Here is a 23,920-nt window from a genome sequence, read left to right on the forward strand (position 1 = left end):
ACAGGCCTTTCCAGCTCTTTCCAATTCTCCCAAACAAAATAGATTTGCCAGGTTACATTTTCTCAGGAAGGAAGTAGGGGTAGATTTTCCCCTGGGGGTGGCCCACCCCATCCCACTGTAACTTCAGTGGAAATCAGGAGGAATCACTTTTATAACCATCCATACCGTTTCTCCTCTGAAATTGGGGGCACACCCCCACAGAAATTCCAGGCGTTAGCTTCTTGTGATTGAGGGCTGTGTTAATCGGTGCAAGAAGAATATGTTAAACATTGATAAATCTGCAGTTTCTAACTAATAGTTAGGCTGATGCTATATAAAGTTGAGTCCTGTGCTATCGAGCATGCATGCAGCATTGTATTACTGCTAACAAATGACAAAGTGTTCATGTTAAAGTAAACACAAATAAACTCATACACTATTAGTCTCAGAGGATATTGTAGCAGCACGTGGAGTTTGTCTTTATTCAGCAGGGGAAGACTCAATTAACATAAAAACCATTGAATTTACTAAAATCATTGTTATGGCCTCACTCCCCGCCCAGGTTTAAGTCAATACAGCCTATTTAAAATCTCTCTAAAATTAGTACAGTTGAATAAAACGCAAGTTTAAAAAAAAAGGTTTGCCAAATGTAGGAATCTGTTTTTTTGGTTGCAGCTGCTGTTGATAATCTTATTGACAGTACCTGATATTGCTGCTGAATTTTACACCACAATTTGTAATTTAAAAACAGACCTTAAAATTCTTTGTTCATTATTGTCCAAATTAATAGCTCAAAAATGTTGCAGTCTAAGTAAAATGCTGTTCTCGGATAGATATCAAGCAGTGTTTGCTGTCAACTTAATTCAAATTTGTGATTCTTAAACCTGAGCACAGTCATACTGGGCAAGAAAAGCCCCTCATTGGAAGGCAAATTCCAATAGGGGACACTCCCCCAACCTCCCAGTTACATTAGCTGAATAGTATCCCTAACAGCATAAAATATAAGGCTCTCATAATTTTACTTCCATTTTTTCATTCCAAAAATTCCCACTCTTCAAAGGCAGACTCAGAAAGACCACTGTGGTTTGTCTCCATGTGTGTTTGTCATTTTTTAAAAATTATTTAGTACTGTCTGTGTGAAATATGTGTTTGTACCGACTCTTCATAGTTTGTTCAACTGTCTGTCGTGTTGCAATGTTTCAATATCCCCTTGCAAATGTGTACTAATGATTTTTGAAACTAGGGACTGCCAGTAAGGACACTAACACATTTTGTTGTTATCAATGCACATGTCTCTTTCCCCAAAGCCTTCAGAACATTACATGCTGAACAAGTCAAAGCTTGGTATATACTGCCCAAGTTACATTTACATTGTAAATTCCTACACCTACAGAACATTTTTACATATTATAAGGTATAGATTTACTTCCGTTGGCAGGCTTTTAAAGTATAGTATTTAATATGCATTGGCTCATGCCAAGTACATCTGCTATGTTTAGGTGATAACCAAAGAAGCCTGTTTTATTTTGGTAGAATTTTTTCAGCTTTTGAGAAACAACAGTAAAAATTCAGGTACCTAGAAAAATGCAGTACACTGCACAGAACTGTAAGGAAAGAAACAAGAAAAGAGACGGGTCAGGACATTATCAACAATCAAGAAATAGCTAACATTCAGCACTCTTTTACTGTCTGGCAGAACAATGATGGACTGTGATTGAGGCTTTTTCTAAATCATATTCTGAAGCATTCTGGAGTCCAGGTTTTATCAAACACTCTCAGACTGAGTATCCACAAACAAACAAGCAGCACTCTAAGCATGTAACAGAGGAGTCCCTCACCCACACAACAACTTGCAATTATATAGCGCCTTTAACATACAAAACGTCCCAAGGTGCTTGCATGCAGACACACATCACACAGTCACAAAATCTCAGGCCATCCTGAGTTGAATGTTTATGGCTCCAAGGATTACTTGTGTGGTTAGAGTCACTAGTCTCTATCATGGCATGTTACAGGGTGCAATGTTACTGAAGGATTTCATGGGTCGAAAAAGACATTTTGCTCATGTATTGCTCCAAAAAGCTGTAAAATTAGCCGTAATCTTAAAACTATACTGTTCCCTCTATTATTTTCAACTAACCTGGCTGCTGACACACGCAATAAGCAAATGAGCCGTCCCTATTCTGATGATGTACCCTGAACACATATTGAAAGTTAAAGTTTTCCAGCTAGTCCATCGAGGAGATTCGAATTAGTTAATTTTTGCATTGAGTCTGAGGAAAACTATGTAGAGAGTTCAGTCATATTCTCCCCATGCACTTCCCGCCCCCCGTACCCCCCCCCCCCCACCCCATCACCTTCACAAAGCAAGATCCTTTGAAATCTCAATGAAGCAACAGATGTACCTGTTCACCAAGTAAATGGTGGTACACTCTCTCACAGTGTAAGAAGCAGTGAGCAAGAACTGGGTAAAACCCCTATCGTAGTATTAGCCTGCTTCAGTTTACATTGTGAATTCAACTGTTCTTGCCGATGGTTATAGAAGGGGAGCAGCTGAACTCTCTATCTCTTTTCCTGAGCCAAATTTCACATAAATGTGTTCAGAATATCAAGTCAAAATGTCAAATTCCAATTTTTGTTGTCGAATGGCTGGGTTTACAGCTTGATTGTGTCCAACATGTATGTTATGATGAACTGTGTGACTTTTATTTGCTGATTTGTTTCCTGTTCCCCACTTGTTCCAGGCCACATGCTCTAGCGTTTGATTACTTGTTAGGTTTGATGTCAGTCAGTCTAATCCAGTCCAGTCGAGTTTTGAGGACCTGGACGTGGTCTCAGAATCTGATCCCCACTCTTTGTTCTCTGTAATTTTTTGTCAGCTGTGCCAGCGTGTGTATTCTGATGTGTGACAAAAGGCACAGAAATTGTCTGTATTTCCCAAGACTAAACCGTTTGCTGTTTTAACTGCTGAACAGATTATAAGGAGTCATGGGCTACTGTCAAAAATTATTGGTGAATTGCAAGTAGAGAATGGTCTCGTTAAACCCATGACCACTTCAATTGGATGGTTTTTCTTTGTTTCTTTGAACAGCATAATGACCTTTAATCAACATAGAACACAGTCAAGTAACCAGCATGGATCAACAGGCATGGGAGTATCCTCCTTTTGAGGGCTCTAACAATTCTACATAATTGGGCAATCTTCCTTTTAAGTGCAGGGGCATAGTATAAAACTGCCCACAATTTGGCACTGACAAGCAGTGTCACTCAAAAACGCTAAGGGAATGAATGGTGCAGGGCTGTCTTGTAAGATGTATGCAATTTAAGAGGGGTATCCAAGTTATACTGAAACTGGTAGCCCTGAGAAACCCAACCCAAAAGTATTAAAAGCATGTCTACCTAATGAATTCATTGCAGTGGAAATGACTGTTGTTTTTGTATTTCCTCTTTTGACTCCATTTTCACCTCCTCTAGAAAACAGGGTCATCTGGCCATGCAATCTCAATAATAATTCTCTACTATTGGTTGGCAGATAACATGATACAAGCAAAGTGATCAACTAAAGCCATCTTTACTGTCTCCTCCTCATACAGTACTGCATGATATTATATCCAGGTCATCAACCTCACCACTATATTGGATGTTAAAGGGAAATTAAAAAGGAGGTAAAAGCAACAGCAATTGGGTATGAGCTCCCATTAAGACAAAGGGATAAAATTAATGGGCAATAGTGAATTGGTAGCCATTTTCACCCTGTGCGATTTTCTAAAACAGTCTGCTGATTCGCTATTGCCCATCTTGCACTACCACCAAGGACTAACCTTATCCCCAAGTTCATAGAATCATATAGATTTACAGCACTGAAAGCTATTCAGCCCATCTTACCTATTCTGGCTCTTTGAAAGAGCTGTTGTGCTTAGTCCTGCACCCCTTTTTTTATCTGTAACCTTGTAAGTTCCTCATCCTCAAATACCTGTCCAACTCCCTTTTAAAATGATTTATCGAATCAGCTTCCTTCACCTTTTCAGATAGAGTGTTCCAGATCCCAACAACTCTCTGAGTGAGAAAAGGTCTCCTCATCTCTCCCCTAGATTGTTTGGCACACTTACCAGAGGGAATAGTTTTTCTTGATCTACTCTATCAAAACGTACCATCATCTTGGAAACATCTATTAGGTCACTTCATAACCTTCGGTCCCCTCATGACCTTCTCTGTTCCAAGGAGAACAGTCCTAACTTTTCGAACCTCTTCTCATAGCTGAAGTCCCTCATCCTTGCTAAGATCCAGGTAAACCTCCTCTGTACCCTTTCTACCCTTTAGATCTTTCCTGAAGTGTGATGCCAGAATTGTCCTGAATACTCCAGCTGAGGCCTAACTAGTGATTTTTAAATTCTAGCATGATCGTTTTGCTTTTGTTTTTATAAATGTCAGGAAAAAAATGATGTGGATGAAGTTTAAAGAGACCATTGCAATTCTGAACTGAACTTGGTACATCCATGTTTCAAAATAAGTGTTTTTCTTTGATTCACTGTTCAGACAGGGGGTGAAACCAATCGCCTAAAATGGATAAAGGTCCATGCCTCCTTATTAAAGACTGTCCATGAAGATTGTCTTATAATAATCTAAGCTTTACCAACTGCATGAAGATATATTCCGCTGTTAAAAATTGAAAAAAATTACTATTAATGGTATCCAGCTGCATGATCAGCATGTTAGATTTTCAAAACATTAGATTGGATTGCTTAAGTTTATAAGTTATTTCTGGTTAGCCAATCACTTTGTTGAATTACAAAGAAAAGAATCTGCCATCTGAAAATACTAATTACAATTCTAGGTATGATTGAAGGGACTGTTCAGTAAATCAAAGCACATTGTGCAGAAAGATTTAAAGTATAGGCAAGCTTTAAGAATAAGATATAATGGGAGTATTGGGTAAAACTACTACTTAGTGCAAAGCTTACTGATTTTGTTCCCTTTAATTTAGTCAATTTCCCTCATTTGTTGCTATTTGAGTCTCCTTAGGACCAACCATACTCCTTCAAATTGAAAAGGGGTGGCAAAAGAGGGTTGCAAAAAGTTGTGGAATAGTCCAGTTTCACAATCCACTTTAAAATGTTGGTTTTGTATTCCAATAGGAACCTACAGATAGTAACAATGCACCATTATAAAGCATTTGCCACCCCATTGGTTAGCAATGAATATTGTCAGTGCCATGTAGTGAATGCCCAACACAAACATGTTATTAGTTATTATTCATGCAGGATATCAGAGATTATGTCACTCTAACTCCATCATGGAAGCCTTAGCTCCATGTGGCGTACATTAACCTGGCTGGCTACTTTCCCAACTCAACTTAGAAGGTTTCAAGTCAATGTAAGTCAGTGATCTGGTTGAAGGAAATTTTCTACTTGTGTTGATGTTTGATCCAAATGAAATCTTTGTCAAAGAACAGTACAGCACAGGAACAGGCCATTCGGCCCTCCAAGCCTGCGCCGATCATGATGCCTAACTAAACTAAAACCTTCTGCACTTCCGGGGACCGTATCCCTCTATTCCCATCCTATTCATGTATTTGTCAAGATGCCTCTTAAACGTCGCTATCGTACCTGCTTCCACCACCTGCCCCGGCAGCAAGTTCCAGGTACTCACCACCCTCTGTGTAAAAAACTTGCCTCGCACATCCCCTCTAAACTTTGCCCCTCGCACCTTAAACCTATGTCCCCTAATAACTGACTCTTCCACCCTGGGAAAAAGCTTCTGACTATCCACTCTGTCCATGCCACCCATAACTTTGTAAACCTCTATCAGGTCGCCCCTCCACCTCTGTCGTTCCAGTGAAAACAATCCAAGTTTATCCAACCTCTCCTCATAGCTAATACCCTCCAGACCAGGCAACATCCTGGTAAACCTCTTCTGTACCCTCTCCAAAGCCTCCACATCCTTCTGGTAGTGTGGCGACCATTATTGTACGCAATATTCCAAGTGTGGCCTAACTAAGGTTCTGTACAGCTGCAGCATGACTTGCCAATTTTTATACTCAATGCCCCGACCGATGAAGGTAAGCATGTTGTATGCCTTCTTGATTACTTTATCCACCTGCATTGCTACTTTCAGTGATCTGTGGACTTGTACGCCCCGATCTCTCTGCCTGTCAATACTCCTAAAGGTTCTACCATTTACTGTATACTTCCCACCTGTATTAGACCTTCCAAAATGCATTACCTCACATTTGTCCGGATTAAACTCCATCTGCCATTTCTCCGCTCAAGTCTCCAACCGATCTATATCCTGCTGTATCCTCTGACAATCCTCATCACTATCCGCAACTCCACCAACCTTTGTGTCGTCCGCAAACTTACTAATCAGACCAGCTAAATTTTCCTCCAAATCATTTATATATACTACAAACAGCATAGGTCCCAGCACTGATCACTGCAGAACACCACTAGTCACATCCCTCCATTCAGAAAAGCACCCTTCTACTGCTACCCACTGTCTTCTATGACCGAGCCAGTTCTGTATCCATCTTGCTAGCTCACCTCTGATCCCATGTGAAATAAAGTCTTTTCATATAATATTTCCTATGGGAATAATATTACAAGTTAATTAAATTTTGGCTTAGTTCACTGGACATGCTTAACTATGTCACTCCAGTTCTCCAAGGACTTAAGTTTGGAGGTATCATAAATATTTTAAGAGCATAGATCAAAATTTACTTTTCTAAATACTTAAGAAATTGCTTATCTTGAGAAATGCCTGAATCTGCCAATAGTTTAAAACAATAATTTGCATTTATATAGTGCCTTTAATGTAGCAAAACATCCCAAAGCACTTCACAGGAGCGTCATCAAACAAAAGTTGAAACCAAGCTATACCAGAAGTTATTAAAACAGATGACCAAAAACTTAGTTTTAAGGAGCATCACCAAGGCCCCAAGAGTCATAAAGAGGCGGAGAGGTTTAGGGAGGGAATTGCAGAGTTTATGGCCTAGGCAGCCGAAGGCACAGCCACCATAGGTGCAGCGATTAAAGTCAGGGATGTGCAAGAGGACAGAATTGGAGGAGGACAGAGAATGTGAAGGTTTGTATGGCTGGGGGAAGTTACAGAGATTGGGAAGGGCAAGGCCATGGAGTGATCTGAAAACGAAGATGAGAATTTTAGCCCATGAAGTCAGTGAGCAAAGCGTTAAAGGTTGATCGGGTGATTGTTAAAATTTAGGATGCTGGCAGTAGATTTTTGGATGAGCTCACATTTATGTAAAGTGGAGGATGGGAGGCCAGCCAGGAGATCATTGGAATAGTTAAGTCTAGAGGTAACAAAGGCCTGGATGAGAGTTTCAGCAGGGGAAGAGCTGAGGGAGGGGTGGAGTCAAGTGATGTTATGGAGGTGGAAATAGGAGGTCTTGGTGATAGAGCAGATATGTGATTGGAAGCTCACCTCAGGGTCAAATACAACACTAAGGGAGTAGGGGAAGTGGCAGAAGCAACTGAATGGAAGGTCTCATTCTTGGTGGCAAAGAAGTCCATGAGCTCCTCATACTTGTTGTTGGAGGTGAGGGTGGAGGAGGCAGGGGAGAGGGGTTTACAAAGACGGTTTGGTTGTGGAGAAGAGAAGCGAGGGGTTATCTTTGCACTCCAGGATGAGCCTGGAATAGTGAGTAGTTTTGGCAGAGGAGTGCAGGGCCCGATAGTGCTTTATGTGCTCCAACCAGATCTGGCAGTGAATGGCTAAACCAGTTGTCCACCGTAGACTATCAAATCTGCATCCCTTGGACATGAGGGAGCAGAGATGAGGGCCACACCAAGGGAATAACCAGAGTGAGAGAGAATAATGTGTTTAATAAGAATTAAAGGCAGAGGCAAAGGTGTGATTTAGCAGTTTGGTGTTTGCAGAAACAGGAGGTAGAAAAATAGAAAATGCAGGAAATACACAACAAATCAGTTAGCATCTGAAACGAAAACAAAGGTTTTACCCTTTTTAGTTGACTGACCTGCTATGCCTCCCCAGCATTTTCCGCTTTTAATAACGACTTCCAGCATTTGCATTTCACAGAATCACAGAATAATACAGTGCAGAAGAGGCCCTTCGGCCCATTGAGTCTGCACCGATGCATTAAAGACACCTGACCTGTCTACCTAATCCCATTTGCCAGCACTTGGCCCATAGCCTTGAATGTTATTACGTGCCAAGTGCTCATCCAGGTACTTTTTAAAGGATGTGAGGCAACCCACCTCTACCATCCTCCCAGGCAGTGCATTCCAGACCGTCACAACCCTCTGGGTAAAAAAGCTCTTCCTCAAATCCCCCTTAAACCTCCTGTCCCTCACCTTAAACTTGTGTCCCCTTGTAACTGACCCTTCAACTAAGGGGAACAGCTGCTCCCTATCCACCCTGTCCATGCCCCTCATAATCTTGTACACCTCGATTAGGTCACCCCTCTTCTCTGCTCCAGCGAAAACAACCCAAGCCTATTCAACCTCTCTACATAGCTTAAATGTTCCATCCCAGGCAACATCCTGATGAATCACCTCTGCACCCCCTCCAGTGCAATCACATCCTTCCTGTAATGTGGCGACCAGAATTGCACACAGTACTCCAGCTGTGGCCTTACCAAAGTTCTATACAACTCCAACATGACCTCCCTGCTTTTGTAATCTATGCCTCGATTGATAAAGGCAGGTGTCCCATATGCCTTTTTCACTACCCTATTAACCTGCCCTTCTGCCTTCAGAGATCTATGGACAAACATGCCAAGGTCCCTTTGTTCCTCGGAACTTCCCAGTGTCAGGCCATTCATTGAATATTTCCGTGTCACATTACTCCTTCCAATGTATAGCACCTCACACTTTTCAGCGTTAAATTCCATCTGCCACTTTTCTGCCCATTTGACCATCCCGTCTATATCTTCCTGTAACCCAAGACACTTAACCTCACTGTTAACCACTCGGCCAAAGTTTGTGTCATCAGCGAACTTACTGATCCTACCCCCCACATAGTCATCTATGTCATTTATATAAATGACAAACAATAGGGGACCCAGCACAGATCCCTGTGGTACGCCACTGGACACTGGCTTCCAGTCACTAAAACAGCCGTCTGTCATCACTCTGTCTCCTACAGCTAAGCCAATTTTGAATCCACCTTATCAAGTTACCCTGTATCCCATGTGCATTTACTTTCTTGATAAGTCTCCCATGTGGGACCTTGTCAAAGGCTTTGATGAAATCCATGTAAACTACATCAACTGCACTACCCTCAACTACACACCTGGTCACATGCTCAAAAAATTCTATCAAATTTGTTAGGCATGACCTCCCTCTGACAGAGCCATGCTGACTATTCCTAATCAAATTTTGCCTCTCCAAGTGGAGATAGATTCTCTCCTTCAGAATTTTCTCCAATAGTTTCCCTACCACTAACGTGAGACTCACTGGTCTGTAGTTCCCTGGCTTATCTCTACAACCTTTCTTAAATAGTGGGACCACATTAGCTGTTCTCCAGTCCTCTGGCACCTCCCCCGTAGCCAGAGAGGAATTAAAAATTTGGGTCAGAGCCCCTGCAATCTCCACCCTCACCTCCCACAGCATCCTGGGACACAAATCGTCTGGACCTGGAGATTTGTCCACTTTTAAGCCTCCAAAACCTCCAATACCTTGTCACTCCCTATGACAATTTGCTCAAGAACCTCACAGTCTCTCTCTCTGAGTTCCATATCTACATCCTCATTCTCTTGGGTGAAGACAGATGTGAAGTATTCGTTCAACACCCTACCAATGTCCTCTGGCTCCACCCACAAATTTCCCCCTTGGTCCCTAATGGGTCCTACTCTTTCCCTGGTTATCCTCTTCCCATTGATATACTTATAGAATATCTTGGGATTTTCCCTACTTTTACCAGCCAGTGCTTTCTCATATCCCCTCTTTGCTCTCCTAATTGCTTTCTTACGCTCCATCCTACACTTTCTGTACTCCACTAATGCTTCCGTTGATTTGCTCTCCTTGTATTTGCTAAAAGCCTCTCTTTTCCTTCTCATCGTACCCTGAATGTTTCTGGTCATCCATGGTTCTCTGGGCTTGTTGCTCCTACCTATTACCCTAGAGGGAACATGTTGGGCCTGTACCCTCCCCATTTCCTTTTTGAATGCCCCCCACTGCTCTTCTGTAGATTTCCCGACAAGTAACTCTTTCCAGTTTACCTTGGCCAGATCCTTCCTTATTTTACGAAAATTGGCTCTCCCCCAATCCAAAGCCTTTTTTTGCAACTTGCATTTCTTCCTTTTTATTTTATCTGACTGGAGATTTGCAGATTGTTCCTTGAGAATCCCAAATCTGAGAGAAATAGCTCTTCAAGTCAATGAAAGTAAAAATTGGGAGAGATATAAATCAGGCTGGCGACTCGCTATCACCGTTGTACATTATCACCCAAAATCAAGTTCTACCCCAGAGTGTGGACTACCGAAATGTCCTATTGGAACACCAAGATGCTCTTCTGAAGTGCATTGTTAGGGTAATGGAAGGGAATACCAGCATCTATGTTGGTCTGTGCCATCCAAACAATGAAATGCACAATTTGAAACTCCTGCTAGATGCAAATTGAGAAACTATGCCAAGCCCTTTATATTATTAACTCCAAAAACAATTGGCAAACACGGTTATTTTGTGAATACACAACATGATGCAAGAGAAGTGGGTTTGTTGCCCATTGTAATCTATGGAATGAAAATCGGGCAGGGTTTACAATGGGGGGCGATCTGCTTTGCCAGCTTACTGCCCAGGCAATGATGGTGAAAATTACCCCCAGTGCCTATTGCAGGTTGACTTTGTTCTTGTCACTATTTTAGATGTATCATGCCAATCCTTAGATCAGGATACATGTTGTCTTCATTTCTGAAGATGTTTAATATAATTTATTGTAGCTAGACTGTTTCTGAAATTTAAAGCTGTGGCACCTCTGTTGTCAGGTGGCCATTACCAACAACTCCTGACATGATACTTGTGGTATTCAGTCATTATAATATTAGATAGACAGGCTCTCAACAAGAAGATCTGAGGTTGAACCCCATCCTCCATTGACATTATCAGTTGAGTATGAGGTGCATCAGGTTTTTTCAGTCTTGACCACAGCATCTTGGCAAGGAGTTGGGGGGAGGGAGAAACCCATCTCCGGTGCTGACAGTTTCTGTGGTGGATTACCTATGGAACAGTATTAATGTTACCAAGGGGTAAGTTAGTCTGTGCCCTCCCACTCTGCTCACTAAGGAAAATGTAAAAGGTGTTAGGAACGTAGGAACAGGAGTGAGCCATTCAGCCCCTCGAGCCTGTTCCACCATTCATTAGATCATGGCTGATCTGTAAATTAACTCCATCTGTTGTAGAGGGAGCTTCTAAATTGGAGTGAGGAAAAAAAGGTGCATTCAAACAATTTATGTTTATGATTAACAAAAGGTGAAAGATATTTTCATTTTAACTTCAGAAGGATATTTGGTGATGATGCATTTTGCAGAGTTACTCTTTCTGCATATTTTGCCCATGATTGTCTTGAGCAGTCCCTTGTAAAATGCAGCTAACTGAATTATAGTGCTGCTGTTTGAAGTGTTGCAAGCCTCACAAAGCTAACAGACTGTAGTCAGGTGTCATTGGAGACTAATTATACATGCACCTTACTCATGATCATCACTTTGGGCATTCAGTGTCAAAAGAACAATCCTGTCAATCTTGGTGCTTTACTGAGTGTTGGGACTTGCAAGAATTTTGCAGAAGACCTTTTTTTTAAAAAATGGAGCAAATCAATTAAATAGTATGCCCAAATGGAGGAAAACTGACATTAATTGGTAGGACACATGTCTCTTGCTCGGTACATGTGAGAAAAGTTTTATTTCCACCAAACACAAAGTATCACAAAAGCAAGGTGCCCAACCCAATACGAATAATTTTAGACTCACTAATGTAATGTTCCCGCATACATTCTTAGTCCTATTTTAAGCTTGGTTGATTACACCATGATCTGTGACTGACATCATTTTCTAATGACTGTGATTAAAAGAAAATGCACAGTATGCTCAAGTAACATGACTTCTGACAGTCTGAGTTAGAAGTTCTTAATTACTGAGTAAGTGTGAGCAAAGTAAGATATCACCTTGCCTTGTGACTTCAAATCATGGCTCCTGGGTGGGATTGGACACCTTCTTCAAGTTATTAGTCGCTTAAGCTATTGGATCATCCATTTATGAATTGATCCTAAGCTTTTGAACACTGAGGTAGGGAGACAAGGAGCTAAATGCAGGGGACCTTTGTGGCATTGGTTCTTTAAAACATACACAAGGAGCTAAGCCTCCCAGAACTCAAGTCACTTGTAATCACCAACAGACCTTAATGGATTCCTGCGATGCCAAACTGATGTGTTTTGTAGATCTGAATTACAAGAGACGGATGCCATTCTGTTTTCTGCAGGTTGCTTTTGACACTGAATAAATACTGGAGTTATTCTGGCAGGAAATTAGCTCAATTATGCATGACAAAATAACAACTTGAAGAAAATATCATGGTTTTGAAACCTAAATGTTTTTTGTTTAATGTCTTGCCTCCATTTAGAAGCGCAGTGTAAACCTTATTACTCTGACTATTCTCCTGCTCGGCTTTTCATCCACAAAATGTGCACAAGCCATTACTTGGATTTGTTCATCACTGTAGTGATTGGGCTGAATGTAATCACCATGGCAATGGAACATTATCGGCAGCCAAAGGTAAGGGTGATTATTTTGTAATCAAACCAGAAACAGAAAAATTGCATTGATCACGGTCTGAAGCTGACCACCTCCAGCTTCTTAACACTGACTGCTTTTAAAAGCAAGTAAGAGTTGGCAGGAGATATGGCCAGAGCCAACAAATTGCAACTCACCTCGTACGTCAGGACTTCTTCTCCTGATGGTGTTATTACTTGCTTGATGATGTCTCGAGGTGATGCATCCTATCCTGCTGTAAGAGTTTGTGGGACATAACTGTCTCATAATATTGGACTGTGGCATTGCTACTGGATATCTTTGGCAAGGTGACCGCTGATATGAGTGTGTTGAAGTTTATGTTCATTGCTGGACACTCATATCTACAGCACAATGCTGAAGAGTAGAGAGCTGATCAATTGGAAAACTGAAGAAAAGAGGGACACCACATTTGTTGGACATCTACATTGGCAACTCTCTTGCTGACTGGCAGCACAAATGCAACTCTTGGCCACTGACATTGTAAACTAACAGAAAAATAAAAGCAAAATACTGCGGATGCTGGAAATCTGAAATAAAAACAAGAAATGCTGGAACCACTCAGCCTTTGCTCCGTGACATTTTGGTCAGCTATGTGGCCTGGTCCAATCTACACCTCCTTTGTTATCTCTTGCCCCACCCCCACCTCACTTGCTTATAACCTGTGACTTTTCTAATATTTGTCAGTTCCGATGAAGGGTCACTGACCCGAAACATTATCTCTGCTTTTCTTTCCACAGATGCTGCCAGACCTGCTGAGTGGTTCCAGCATTTCTTGTTTTTATTGTAAATAGTAATTCCCATGTAAATAGTACAAATTATTCTGAAGGAGTCTATTGACTCTAAAGGGGTATCTACTGAATAATGCAGTGTTGGCAACTTTTGAAACACTTCGTCACTGGCTTCTTCTCCGATCACCCCCCCAGTCCCTCTCCCCACCCAGATATGGACTTCTTGATGGCCATCTCCTTCTCTTTTCCAAATGAATATTCTCCCATTGCAGTAATCCAGGGATGGTTTAACAACTCCAACTCCTCACTATTCCAGTTACAGTTACAGTTTCAATGGCTTCTCAATCCCCTATTTTTCCCAGCAGCTCCAGCATTTCTCAATATTAAAAACAACCAGGGTGAAGCCAGCATTTCTGTGAATTAACATTGAACAACCAGAACTTCAGTTCATATCAAAAACATGTTGTAGCTTAAAGCAAAAGTCTTTCCTGGATCAAACAGCCAATGTACCCTAGCCATGATAAAGTATATTTTGGGGAAAATAACAGTGAAGGGACATGTAACAGTGAAACCTCATGGTGCTGATACATAAATTGTTAATTATGGGATGGCAATAGAAAAAGCCATAAAAAGGCAAATGGGTGTTCGGATTTCATACTCCGGGCAGTGAATACAAAACAAGGAAATGATGTTACATTTGTACAAGACATTCCTTAGGCCATTATTTAAAAGGGAATTGGATAAGTCTTTGAAAAGGAAGAATATAGAAGGATATGGGAAAAGGGCAGAGAAATGGGACTTGGGAAGATAGCTCTAATTGAAGAGCAAGCACCAATAGATACAATGACCAAATGGGGTGTCTCTGCATTGGAAAGCCTGGGAATTACTATGAGCAATATTGGTGGAGAATACTGAACTTGTTCTATGACATTCCTCTGTTGGCTATTTTAATGAGAACTAGGAATGACTTAGATAGAAAAAAAAGCTTTTATACAGTTTGAAAGAAGATCTGATCTCATTGGAAAACCAGCTTGTTTAATGAAAGACACAGCGTCTTTCACAACTTCAGCATGTCCCAGTACTTCTTTTTGAAGTGTCGTCACTATTGTAATGTAGGTAAATGAGGCATCCAGGACACAGCGAAAATCCCCAGCTCTTACTGTAAATAGCACCAAGAAATCTTTTACATCCACCTAAGAGGGCAGACACGATCTTAATTCAACACCTCATCTGAAAGATAGCACCTCTGACAGTGCAGACCTCCCTCAGTACTGCATTGGAGTGTCAACCTGAATGTTGTACTTAAGTGTCTGGAGTGGGGCTTGAGCACACAACCTTTTCGCTTGGTGGTAAGAGTGCTGCCAATGCACCACAGCTGACACCTAGCATTGTGGGGGCCAATGGTTATCAACATATTTTGATAATTAACATAATAAATTGAATAAAATATGCTTACTCCAACTGTAAATTCAAGGGGGCGACAATAAGTGGTTAAAAAGTAATGGATTCCTAAAGGAGATGATTAGCACAAGATATTATTAAGCAGATTCAATAGTAACTTTCAAAAGAGAAACTTGAAAGGAAAATATTACAAGGCTATGGGGAAAGAGCAGGAGAGTGAGATTAAATGGATAGCTATACTAAAGAGCCAGCACAGGCACAATGGGCTGAATTGCCTCGTCCCGTGCTGTATCATTGCCAAATATAAATTAGTATCCATAGAAGGACAAATCTGTAATTGTTTTAACCTAATGCTTTAACTTGAATCTTAATTTCTAATGTTCTCAGGTCCTTGACGAGGCCCTAAAGATCTGTAACTACATCTTCACGATTATCTTTGTCCTGGAGTCTGTATTCAAACTAGTTGCCTTTGGTTTTCGCCGATTCTTCAAGGATAGGTAAAATACTACAGCAGTGCTGAAGTTGGGGGGTGGGGAAGTAATGCTTGTTTCATTGTGCGACAGGTTTCTCTGGTTTTGTTGGGACAGCTTCACACTGATGTAATTCTGTGAGTATTAAAAGACATGCAATACCAAAAAGCCTCCTCGACACTTGGATGCTCATTCAACTAGCTCATACTGCCCTTGCTTGAAATCTTCAAGTTTAGAAAAGACTTTAACTGTGTGAGTTGAGAAGTACTGTATAGCCTTTGTCTGTGCAATAACACTTAACTATCTAAAAACATCAGACCTATCCATGTCAACTTAGATTTATCAAATCCCCTGTGGTATAGACAGTGATTAGTTTAATATTGCATGAGGAAATTGGACAACATTTGAAATGATCAAAATCCCTTTAGCCCTCAATGCTATATTATTAAGGTTGGCGATTGAGAAACTCTCCCCACACAGTATAGTAGTACCTGGGAGACTTGTGCCTTACACCAGCCAAGGAAATATGCATTGCTTTTGATCTTTCATTGATTGTTGATGGCCTCGAGGTGCTTGGTACCATAAACCACCATCACCATCAGAAGTAAAAATGCAAGGCTTTAATCTGCTAAATTCTTAATTTAAATGTTAAAATAAAAATAGAGCTTTGATGTGCCCTTGTGTTTACCTGCAGCTCTCTAGGTTTCAAACGCACGTTAGCTTTGACCCAGCTGCTATGTTTTGAAGGTTGCTTGTGATACCTCCTTTGTGGTTTAACTTCAGATGGAACCAGCTGGATCTAGCTATTGTACTGCTGTCCATTATGGGGATCACCCTTGAAGAGATTGAGGTGAATGCTTCCCTGCCAATCAACCCCACAATCATTAGAATCATGAGAGTCCTCCGGATTGCTAGAGGTCAGTAAAACTAGAACTTCTTATTCACTGCAGTTTATATACAATTCCTCTTGGACATAAAAATTCATGTCCCTTTATGGAGTTACTCTAGTTGATATTTTGTGCGTGTGTTTTTTGATGTTGGGTGAGGTGAGAACCAGCAAGGGAATGAGGAATTTATTTTTACGCATTGTGAGGTTATGATCTGGAATGCGATACCTGAAAGGGTGGTGGAAGCATATTCAGTAGTAACTTTCAAAGGAGAATTGGATAAATACTTGAAGGAAAACAAATTGCAGGGCTTTGGGGAACAAGGCGGGGGTGAGTGGGGCTAATTGGATAGCACTTTCAAAGACCAGCCCAGGCATGATGGACCAAATGGCATCCTTCTATGCTGTATGATTCTAGGTCAGGACCAGACAATGCAGTGATGTCCCACCTGGTCTAAAAGCCCAGTGACACTAGCTGCCGAGGTTGGTTACTTTATCAAGGTACTGGAGGGTGTATCATTCTCTTGTAACTGTACCACAGAATGAATAGGCATAGTAGATAGTAATACTACAAAAGAAAGCCCAGCAGTTCTGTACTATATACCAGGGATAGTACAGCAGGATGGGACCTCCATCTGTCCCTTTGCCATCACCCTTACCCTTCCAAATCCAAGGACAGGGTCACCTGAATATTTGAGATGCTGATTGCATCAGGGTTGGCATGATTGGGGGACCCAACAAGACTTGGGAGCATTGCCTTACAGCCCCTGTGGCCTAAGAGTTGCCAGGCAAAAATATTAATTGATTATTGATTGCGTGCTGGTCGTCCATTCTCCAAACAGTAATCAACCTCTCTTTGAACCTATGGCCATCTGGATTTGTTATTCTAGTGTTGACATATAGCACTTGTACGTCAACTACACTGCTGGTGTGGGAGATGTGGAGCCAGGGATCCTGTCAGTCCCATCTCCAATAGTGGCATCCTGATTAATGGTTTGCATTGGAAGCATCTGCAACCAGCATCCCCTCCCCCCACAAATCTGGTCAGAATTTCTCTGTGACACTACAAAGGGTTGGAATCCCACCAGAACATCAAAATCCTCCCTCTCCCCTCCACTTAGTTTTGATGTTGTCTAGATTTGAGCTTTTCCCACCGAAGGAAAAACTATCATTTTGTCAGGAGTGAGCGGCCTCAGAAGGGAAAACCTTCTTATCCCGAGGGGGCTGGAATACAAAATGAAGGAAGTTATGCTTCAGTTGTTTAGAGTTTTGGTCAGACCGCATTTAGAGTATTGAGTTCAGTTCTGGACACTATACCCTCAGGAAAGATACATTGACATGGAGGGAGTGCAATGCAGATTCACCAGAATTATGCCAGGGCTTAGCGGGTTTAAAGTATGTGGTCAAGCTGCCTAAATTTGGCTTATATTTCCTCAAGTATAGGAGATTGAGGGGTGATCTGATCAAGGTGTTTCAAATGTTAAAAGAATTTGATAGGATAAACGCAGAGAAACTAGTTCCTGTGGTGGGGGAATCAAGGGGACCTAATCTTAAACTCAGTGCTAGGCCATTCAGGGGTTAAATCAGGGAGAAATGTTGCTACACAAAGGGTGGCAGAAATTTGGAACTCTCACCACCAACCCCATCCCCATCCTCCAGCCTGCTCTAAGGCTGTGGACGGTGGCATCAGTTGGAACTTTCAAGATTGAAATCAACATGTTTTTGTTAGGTCGGGTTGTCAAGGGATATAGAGCAAAGATGAGAAAATGGATCAACCATAGAATGGTAGAACAGGCCCAAGGAGCTAAATGGCCTCCTAATTTTCCTATGTTCTGTAAAAAAGAACAAGTATAAACTCTCACTGGCTGCTCAAGAGATTTGGACAGACTTTACAATCCTAAAATCATAGAATGCTTGCAACACAGAAGGGATCTATTTGGCTCATCAAGCTCACGCCAGCTCTCAGCAAGAGCAATTTAGCCAGTCCCACTTCCCTGCCCTTTCCCCATAGCCCTGGAATTATTTTCCTTTCAGGTGCTTAACTAATTCTCTTTTGAAAACCACAATTGAATCTGCTTCCATCACACTCTGAGATACTGCATTCCAGATTGTGACCACTCACTGTGTAAACAAGATTTTCCTCACGTCACTTTTGGTTCCTTTGCCAATCACTTTAAATCTGTGTCCTTTGATTCTTGACCCCCTCCATCAATGGGGACAGTTTTTCTCTATCTGCTCTGTCTAGACCTCTCATGATTTTGAGCACCTCAAACCTCCTCTCAACCCCCTCTTCTCTAAGGAGAATAACGCTAGCTTCTCTAATCTATACATGTAACTGAAGTCCCACATCACTAGAACCATTCTCGTAAATCTTTTCTGCACCATTCTCCAAAGCCTTCATATCCTTCTCAAAGTACGGTGCCCAGAACTGGGCACAATGCACCATCGGAGGCCGAACCAGTGTTTTATAAAGGTTCATCATAACTTCCTTGCTTTTGTATTCTATGCCTTTATTTATAAAGCCCCAAATTCTGTATGCCTCTTTAACCACTTTCTCAACCAGCCCTGCCACCTTCAACGATTCGTGTACATGTACCCCAGATCTCTCTGTTCCCGCAGCCCATTTTAGAATTGTTTCCTTTATTTTAAATGACGTCTCCTCAATCTTCCTACCAAAATGTATCACTTTACACTTCTCTACTTTAAAATTCATCTGTCACGTGTCTGCCTATTCCACCAGCCTGTCTTTGTCCTCTTGGAGTCTATCACTATCCCCCTCACAGTTCACAATACTTCCAAGTTTTTTGTCATCTGCAAATTTTGAAATTGTGCCCTCTACACCCAAGTCTAAGTTATTAATAAATAGCAAAAAGCAGTGGTCCTAGTACTAACCCCCGGGGAACCCCAATGAATACTATTCTCCAGTCCAAAAAGCAACCATTCATCACTACTCTCTGTTTCCTGTCACTCAGCCAACTTCATATCCATGCTGCCACTGTCCCTTTTATTTCATGGGTTTCAACTTTGCTGGCAAGCCTATTAGGTGACACTTTATCAAATGCCTTTTAGAAGTCCATGTACACCACATTAACTCTATTACACTCGTCAACCTTCTCTGTTGCCTCATTAAAGTTAGTTAAACATGATTTACCTTTAACAAATCCATGCTGGCTTTCCTTAATTAATCCACACTTTCCCAAGTGACTGTTAATTTTGTCCCAGATTATCATTTCTAAAAGCTTTCCCACCATCGAGGTTAAACTTACTTGCCTATGGTAGCTGGGTTTTTTCTTATACCTTTTTTTGAACAAGGGTGTAACGTTGCAGTTCTTTAGTCCTCTGGCACCACTTTGTATCAAGAAGGATTGGAAGATTATTACCTCTGCAATTTCCACCCTTACTTCCCTCAGTACCCTCAGGTGCATCCCATCCAATCCTGGTGACTTACCAACTTTAAGTGCAGCCAACCTTTTTAATACCTCCTCTTTATCAATTTTTAGCCTATCCAGTATCTCAACTACCTCCTCTTTCACTATGACTTCAGCAGCATCTTCATCCTTGGTAAAGATAGATGCAAAGTACTCACTTAGTAGCTCAGCCATGCTCTCTGCCTCCATGTGTAAATCGGCTTTTTGGTTCCCGGTTGGCCCCACTCCTCCTTTCACTACCTTTTTACTATTTATATGCCTATTGAAGACTTTTGGATTCCCTTTTATGTTAGCTGCCAGTCGCTTCTCATACTCTCTCTTTGCCTCTCTTAATTCCTTTTTCATTTCTTCTCTGAACTTTCTTTATTCAGCATGGCTCTGCCTGTTAATTCTGAACAATATAGAGTACCGAGAAAAAAATCAGACGAGAATAGAATTCCTTATAAGGCCAGCACCAGATGGGTTTGAAGGAACAATTATTTTGTTCTGAATGGCAGAAGACTGTCATTAAGCTTATCCAGTGATCTTGGCATTTGGATTAAATGAGGCTTATTAGCTGAATTATTTAAAACAGAACATTATTAGGTGATGCATTGTGTTGCTTTGCAACACAAGATTAAGTGGTCAGGAAACATCTGTGATATTGTGGTGTCTGTAGCATTTACAACCTTTGCTTATGTCCCCCAAAAGTCCTCAAGCTCTTGAAGATGGCAGTGGGGATGAGAGCCTTGCTGAACACCGTAATCCAGGCTCTACCACAGGTGAGCACATTGCTGTAATTTTACAATAGCAGGTACAGATGTGTCAGGGGATCTTGCACATTGTGTAGAATCTGTTTATAGCTCAGCAGTTCACTATGCTTCCATCCATAGCACGTTCTGTGTTATGGCCCTAGTGTGAGAACCTGTTCAGTGCAACAGCTCAACGTTGTCCAATACCATGGGCAATTAAAGCTTCCATGGGAGCTGTCATGTCGGCGCAGCATTAACATCCCAGGCCACTTTGTCATCGCCTTGACTCTCAATGTTATCAGTCAACCCTGACACTCAACCCTGACACTTGTCATGCTATGCCCCAACCTGCCAAGAATGAGGCACATGAATTTTGTCATGAACATTGGTTTTAAACTGTTACTGGAGTGAAGAAAGGACTTGTTAAACAGATCAGCCGTGGCTGGTAAAGACATTTGCATTTAACAGACAGTGTTTGGAAGGACAAAGCAGCCATTCCCTGACACATTCAGCCCACAATGGACTTTTGATCACCAGACATTGAAGGTGGGGGAGCTCGCATTCCAGGTTGACTGCTAAGATGGCAGAATACACAAACGGACATGGTCAAACCAGCTCGTCACATGACTAACCTGCTGGGCAACCTGAGTTTTTTGAATTGTACAAACAGTTTGGGCAGAAAGCCTGTTTGCTCCTGGACTGAGAACATCTCTCTCCTGTCTGCTCCCATCTCTTTCACACGGAACTGAAGACCCATTGAAGACACATGAACCCCAAGAGAGAAAAGTCTCCAACAGCGAACAAGGTTTAAGAAGAATACTGGGCCCCAACGATAAGCAAGATCTACCTACAATCAAGGACTTTACATTGAGCTTGAAGAACCATAACAACAACAACTTTCCAGATATTGCCTCAAACATTTCCACTTTAGTTTTTCTTCTGCTCTTTTCTGTCTCTATTTGCATGTGCGTATTGTGCATGCATGCTAGCGTGGGGCATGTCGTGTATCTGTAGGCATTAACCGAATTAGAGATAAAGTTTAATAAATTTCAAACCTTTCTTCTTTAAACCTAAGAAAGCCTGTTTATGCTGGTTCCTTTGCCTTATAATTGAAAAGCAATGAGCAAGGATTCACCAAAGGAGAGCTAAAAACACAGTGTGTTTAAAATTAAACCCTCACAGTAAGACCAGGTGAAGGCTGAGAGGGACCCCTGGACACCTTCCTCACCTGGTCGTAACACACTCAATGCTGACGCTCACCCTGACGCTCACCCTGACGCTCACCCTGATCCTCAATGCTGACCCTCAACCCTGACCCTCAACCCTGACCCTCAACCCTGACACTCAACCCTGACACTCAACCCTGACACTCAACCTTTTTTTAAATTTTATTTTAGAGATACAGCACTGAAACAGGCCCTTCGGCCCACCGAGTCTGTGTCGACCATCAACCACCCATTTATACTAATCCTACATTAATCCCATATTCCTACCACATCCCCTCAATTCCCCTACCACCTACCTACACTAGGGGCAATTTACAATGGCCAATTTACATATCAACCTGCAGGTCTTTGGCTGCTCTTGACACTCTTGACACTCAACTCTTGACACTCAACTCTTGACACTCAACTCTTGACCCTCAACGCTGACCCTCAACCCTGACCCTCAACCCTGACCAACAACCCTGACACTGAACGCTTGACACTGAACGCTTGACCCTCAACGCTTGACCCTCAACGCTGACCCTCAACGCTGACCCTCAACCCTGACCCTCAACCCTGACACTCAACGCTGACCCTCAACGCTGACCCTCAACGCTGACCCTCAACGCTGACCCTCAACCCTGACACTCAACCCTGACACTCAACCCTGACACTCAACCCTGACCCTCAACGCTGACCCTCAACGCTGACACGCAACCCTGACACGCAACCCTGACACGCAACCCTTTTTTAAATTTTATTTTAGAGATACAGCACTGAAACAGGCCCTTCGGCCCACCGAGTCTGTGTCGACCATCAACCACCCATTTATACTAATCCTACATTAATCCCATATTCCTACCACATCCCCTCAATTCCCCTACCACCTACCTACACTAGGGGCAATTTACAATGGCCAATTTACATATCAACCTGCAGGTCTTTGGCTGCTCTTGACACTCTTGACACTCAACTCTTGACACTCAACTCTTGACACTCAACTCTTGACCCTCAACGCTGACCTTCAACGCTGACCCTCAACGCTGACCCTCAACGCTGACCCTCAACGCTGACCCTCAACGCTGACCAACAACGCTGACCAACAACACTGACCAACAACGCTTGACCCTCAACGCTGACTCTCAACGCTTGACCCTCAACGCTTGACCCTCAACGCTTGACCCTCAACGCTTGACCCTCAACGCTGACCCTCAACCCTGACCCTCAACCCTGACACTCAACCCTGACACTCAACCCTGACACTCAACCCTGACACTCAACATTGACACTCAACATTGACACTCAACATTGACACTCAATACTGACATTCAACCTTTTTTTAAATTTTATTTTAGAGATACAGCACTGAAACAGGCCCTTCGGCCCACCGAGTCTGTGTCGACCATCAACCACCCATTTATACTAATCCTACATTAATCCCATATTCCTACCACATCCCCACCTGTCCCTACATTTCCCTACCACCTACCTATACTAGTGGCAATTTACAATGGCCAATTTACATATCAACCTGCAGGTCTTTGGCTGCTCTTGACACTCGTGACACTCAACTCGTGACACTCAACTCGTGACACTCAACTCGTGACACTCAACTCTTGACACTCAACGCTGACCAACAACCCTGACCAACAACCCTGACCAACAACCCTGACCAACAACCCTGACACTGAACGCTTGACCCTCAACCCTGACCCTCAACCCTGACCCTCAACCCTGACCCTCAACCCTGACACTCAACCCTGACACTCAACCCTGACACTCAACCCTGACACTCAACCCTGACACTCAGTGCTGACATCTGCTGATTCTCAACACTCACTCAACACTGATACTCAAAACGCACTCAATGCTGACACAGACTGAGAATAAACAGTCTCTCAATGCTGACACTCAGTGCTGGCACTCAAAGCGGAGGAACATCAGTAGGGATTTTGATCACCTTTTTCCCTGCCTGATTCAGTTTTCAGGTGTGCCTTTAATTGGGAATCCTGGACTGCTCAAATGGCAGGAAGGAGGCTGTTCAAATATGCAAATTGAGGTTCTGCATTGGTTGTAGGATTGCATCCCCTCTCCCCAGTGTAGCTTTCATAGAATATTGAGCCGAGCAAGTGAAGTTCATGCATGTCTAGGTTCTACAGACGTTGAGCATCCTTAAAGGGGCATCACTACAGGCTGTTCAGACAAGATAAGATTTTCGCTTCTTTTTAAGTGTTATGCTCCTCCCAGCCCCACAAAATCTTCTTGCTTGCTACCGTAGCCTTGGGCAGATGCCAGAGCGTCACTGCCAAAATTGTACCCATTTCAAAGCCTG

The 23,920-nt window shown here is 42.3% G+C and overlaps 1 protein-coding gene across 9 annotated transcripts in view; it reads left to right on the plus strand.

The window, feature by feature from the left end:
• The window catches only part of cacna1g (calcium channel, voltage-dependent, T type, alpha 1G subunit), a 685,429-nt gene that overhangs the window by 590,592 nt on the left and 70,917 nt on the right, over window positions 1–23,920 (plus strand). For all 9 annotated transcript variants that reach the window (XM_068057908.1, XM_068057913.1, XM_068057914.1 and 6 more), the window contains 4 exons: window positions 12,570–12,721; window positions 15,256–15,365; window positions 16,122–16,255; window positions 20,343–20,413. In XM_068057908.1, the coding sequence (XP_067914009.1) occupies window positions 12,570–12,721; window positions 15,256–15,365; window positions 16,122–16,255; window positions 20,343–20,413 (467 nt within the window). The remainder of the gene's footprint in view (window positions 1–12,569; window positions 12,722–15,255; window positions 15,366–16,121; window positions 16,256–20,342; window positions 20,414–23,920) is intronic.

This window comes from Heterodontus francisci, chromosome 26, assembly GCF_036365525.1.
Source record: "Heterodontus francisci isolate sHetFra1 chromosome 26, sHetFra1.hap1, whole genome shotgun sequence".
NCBI classification, from domain to species: domain Eukaryota; kingdom Metazoa; phylum Chordata; class Chondrichthyes; order Heterodontiformes; family Heterodontidae; genus Heterodontus; species Heterodontus francisci.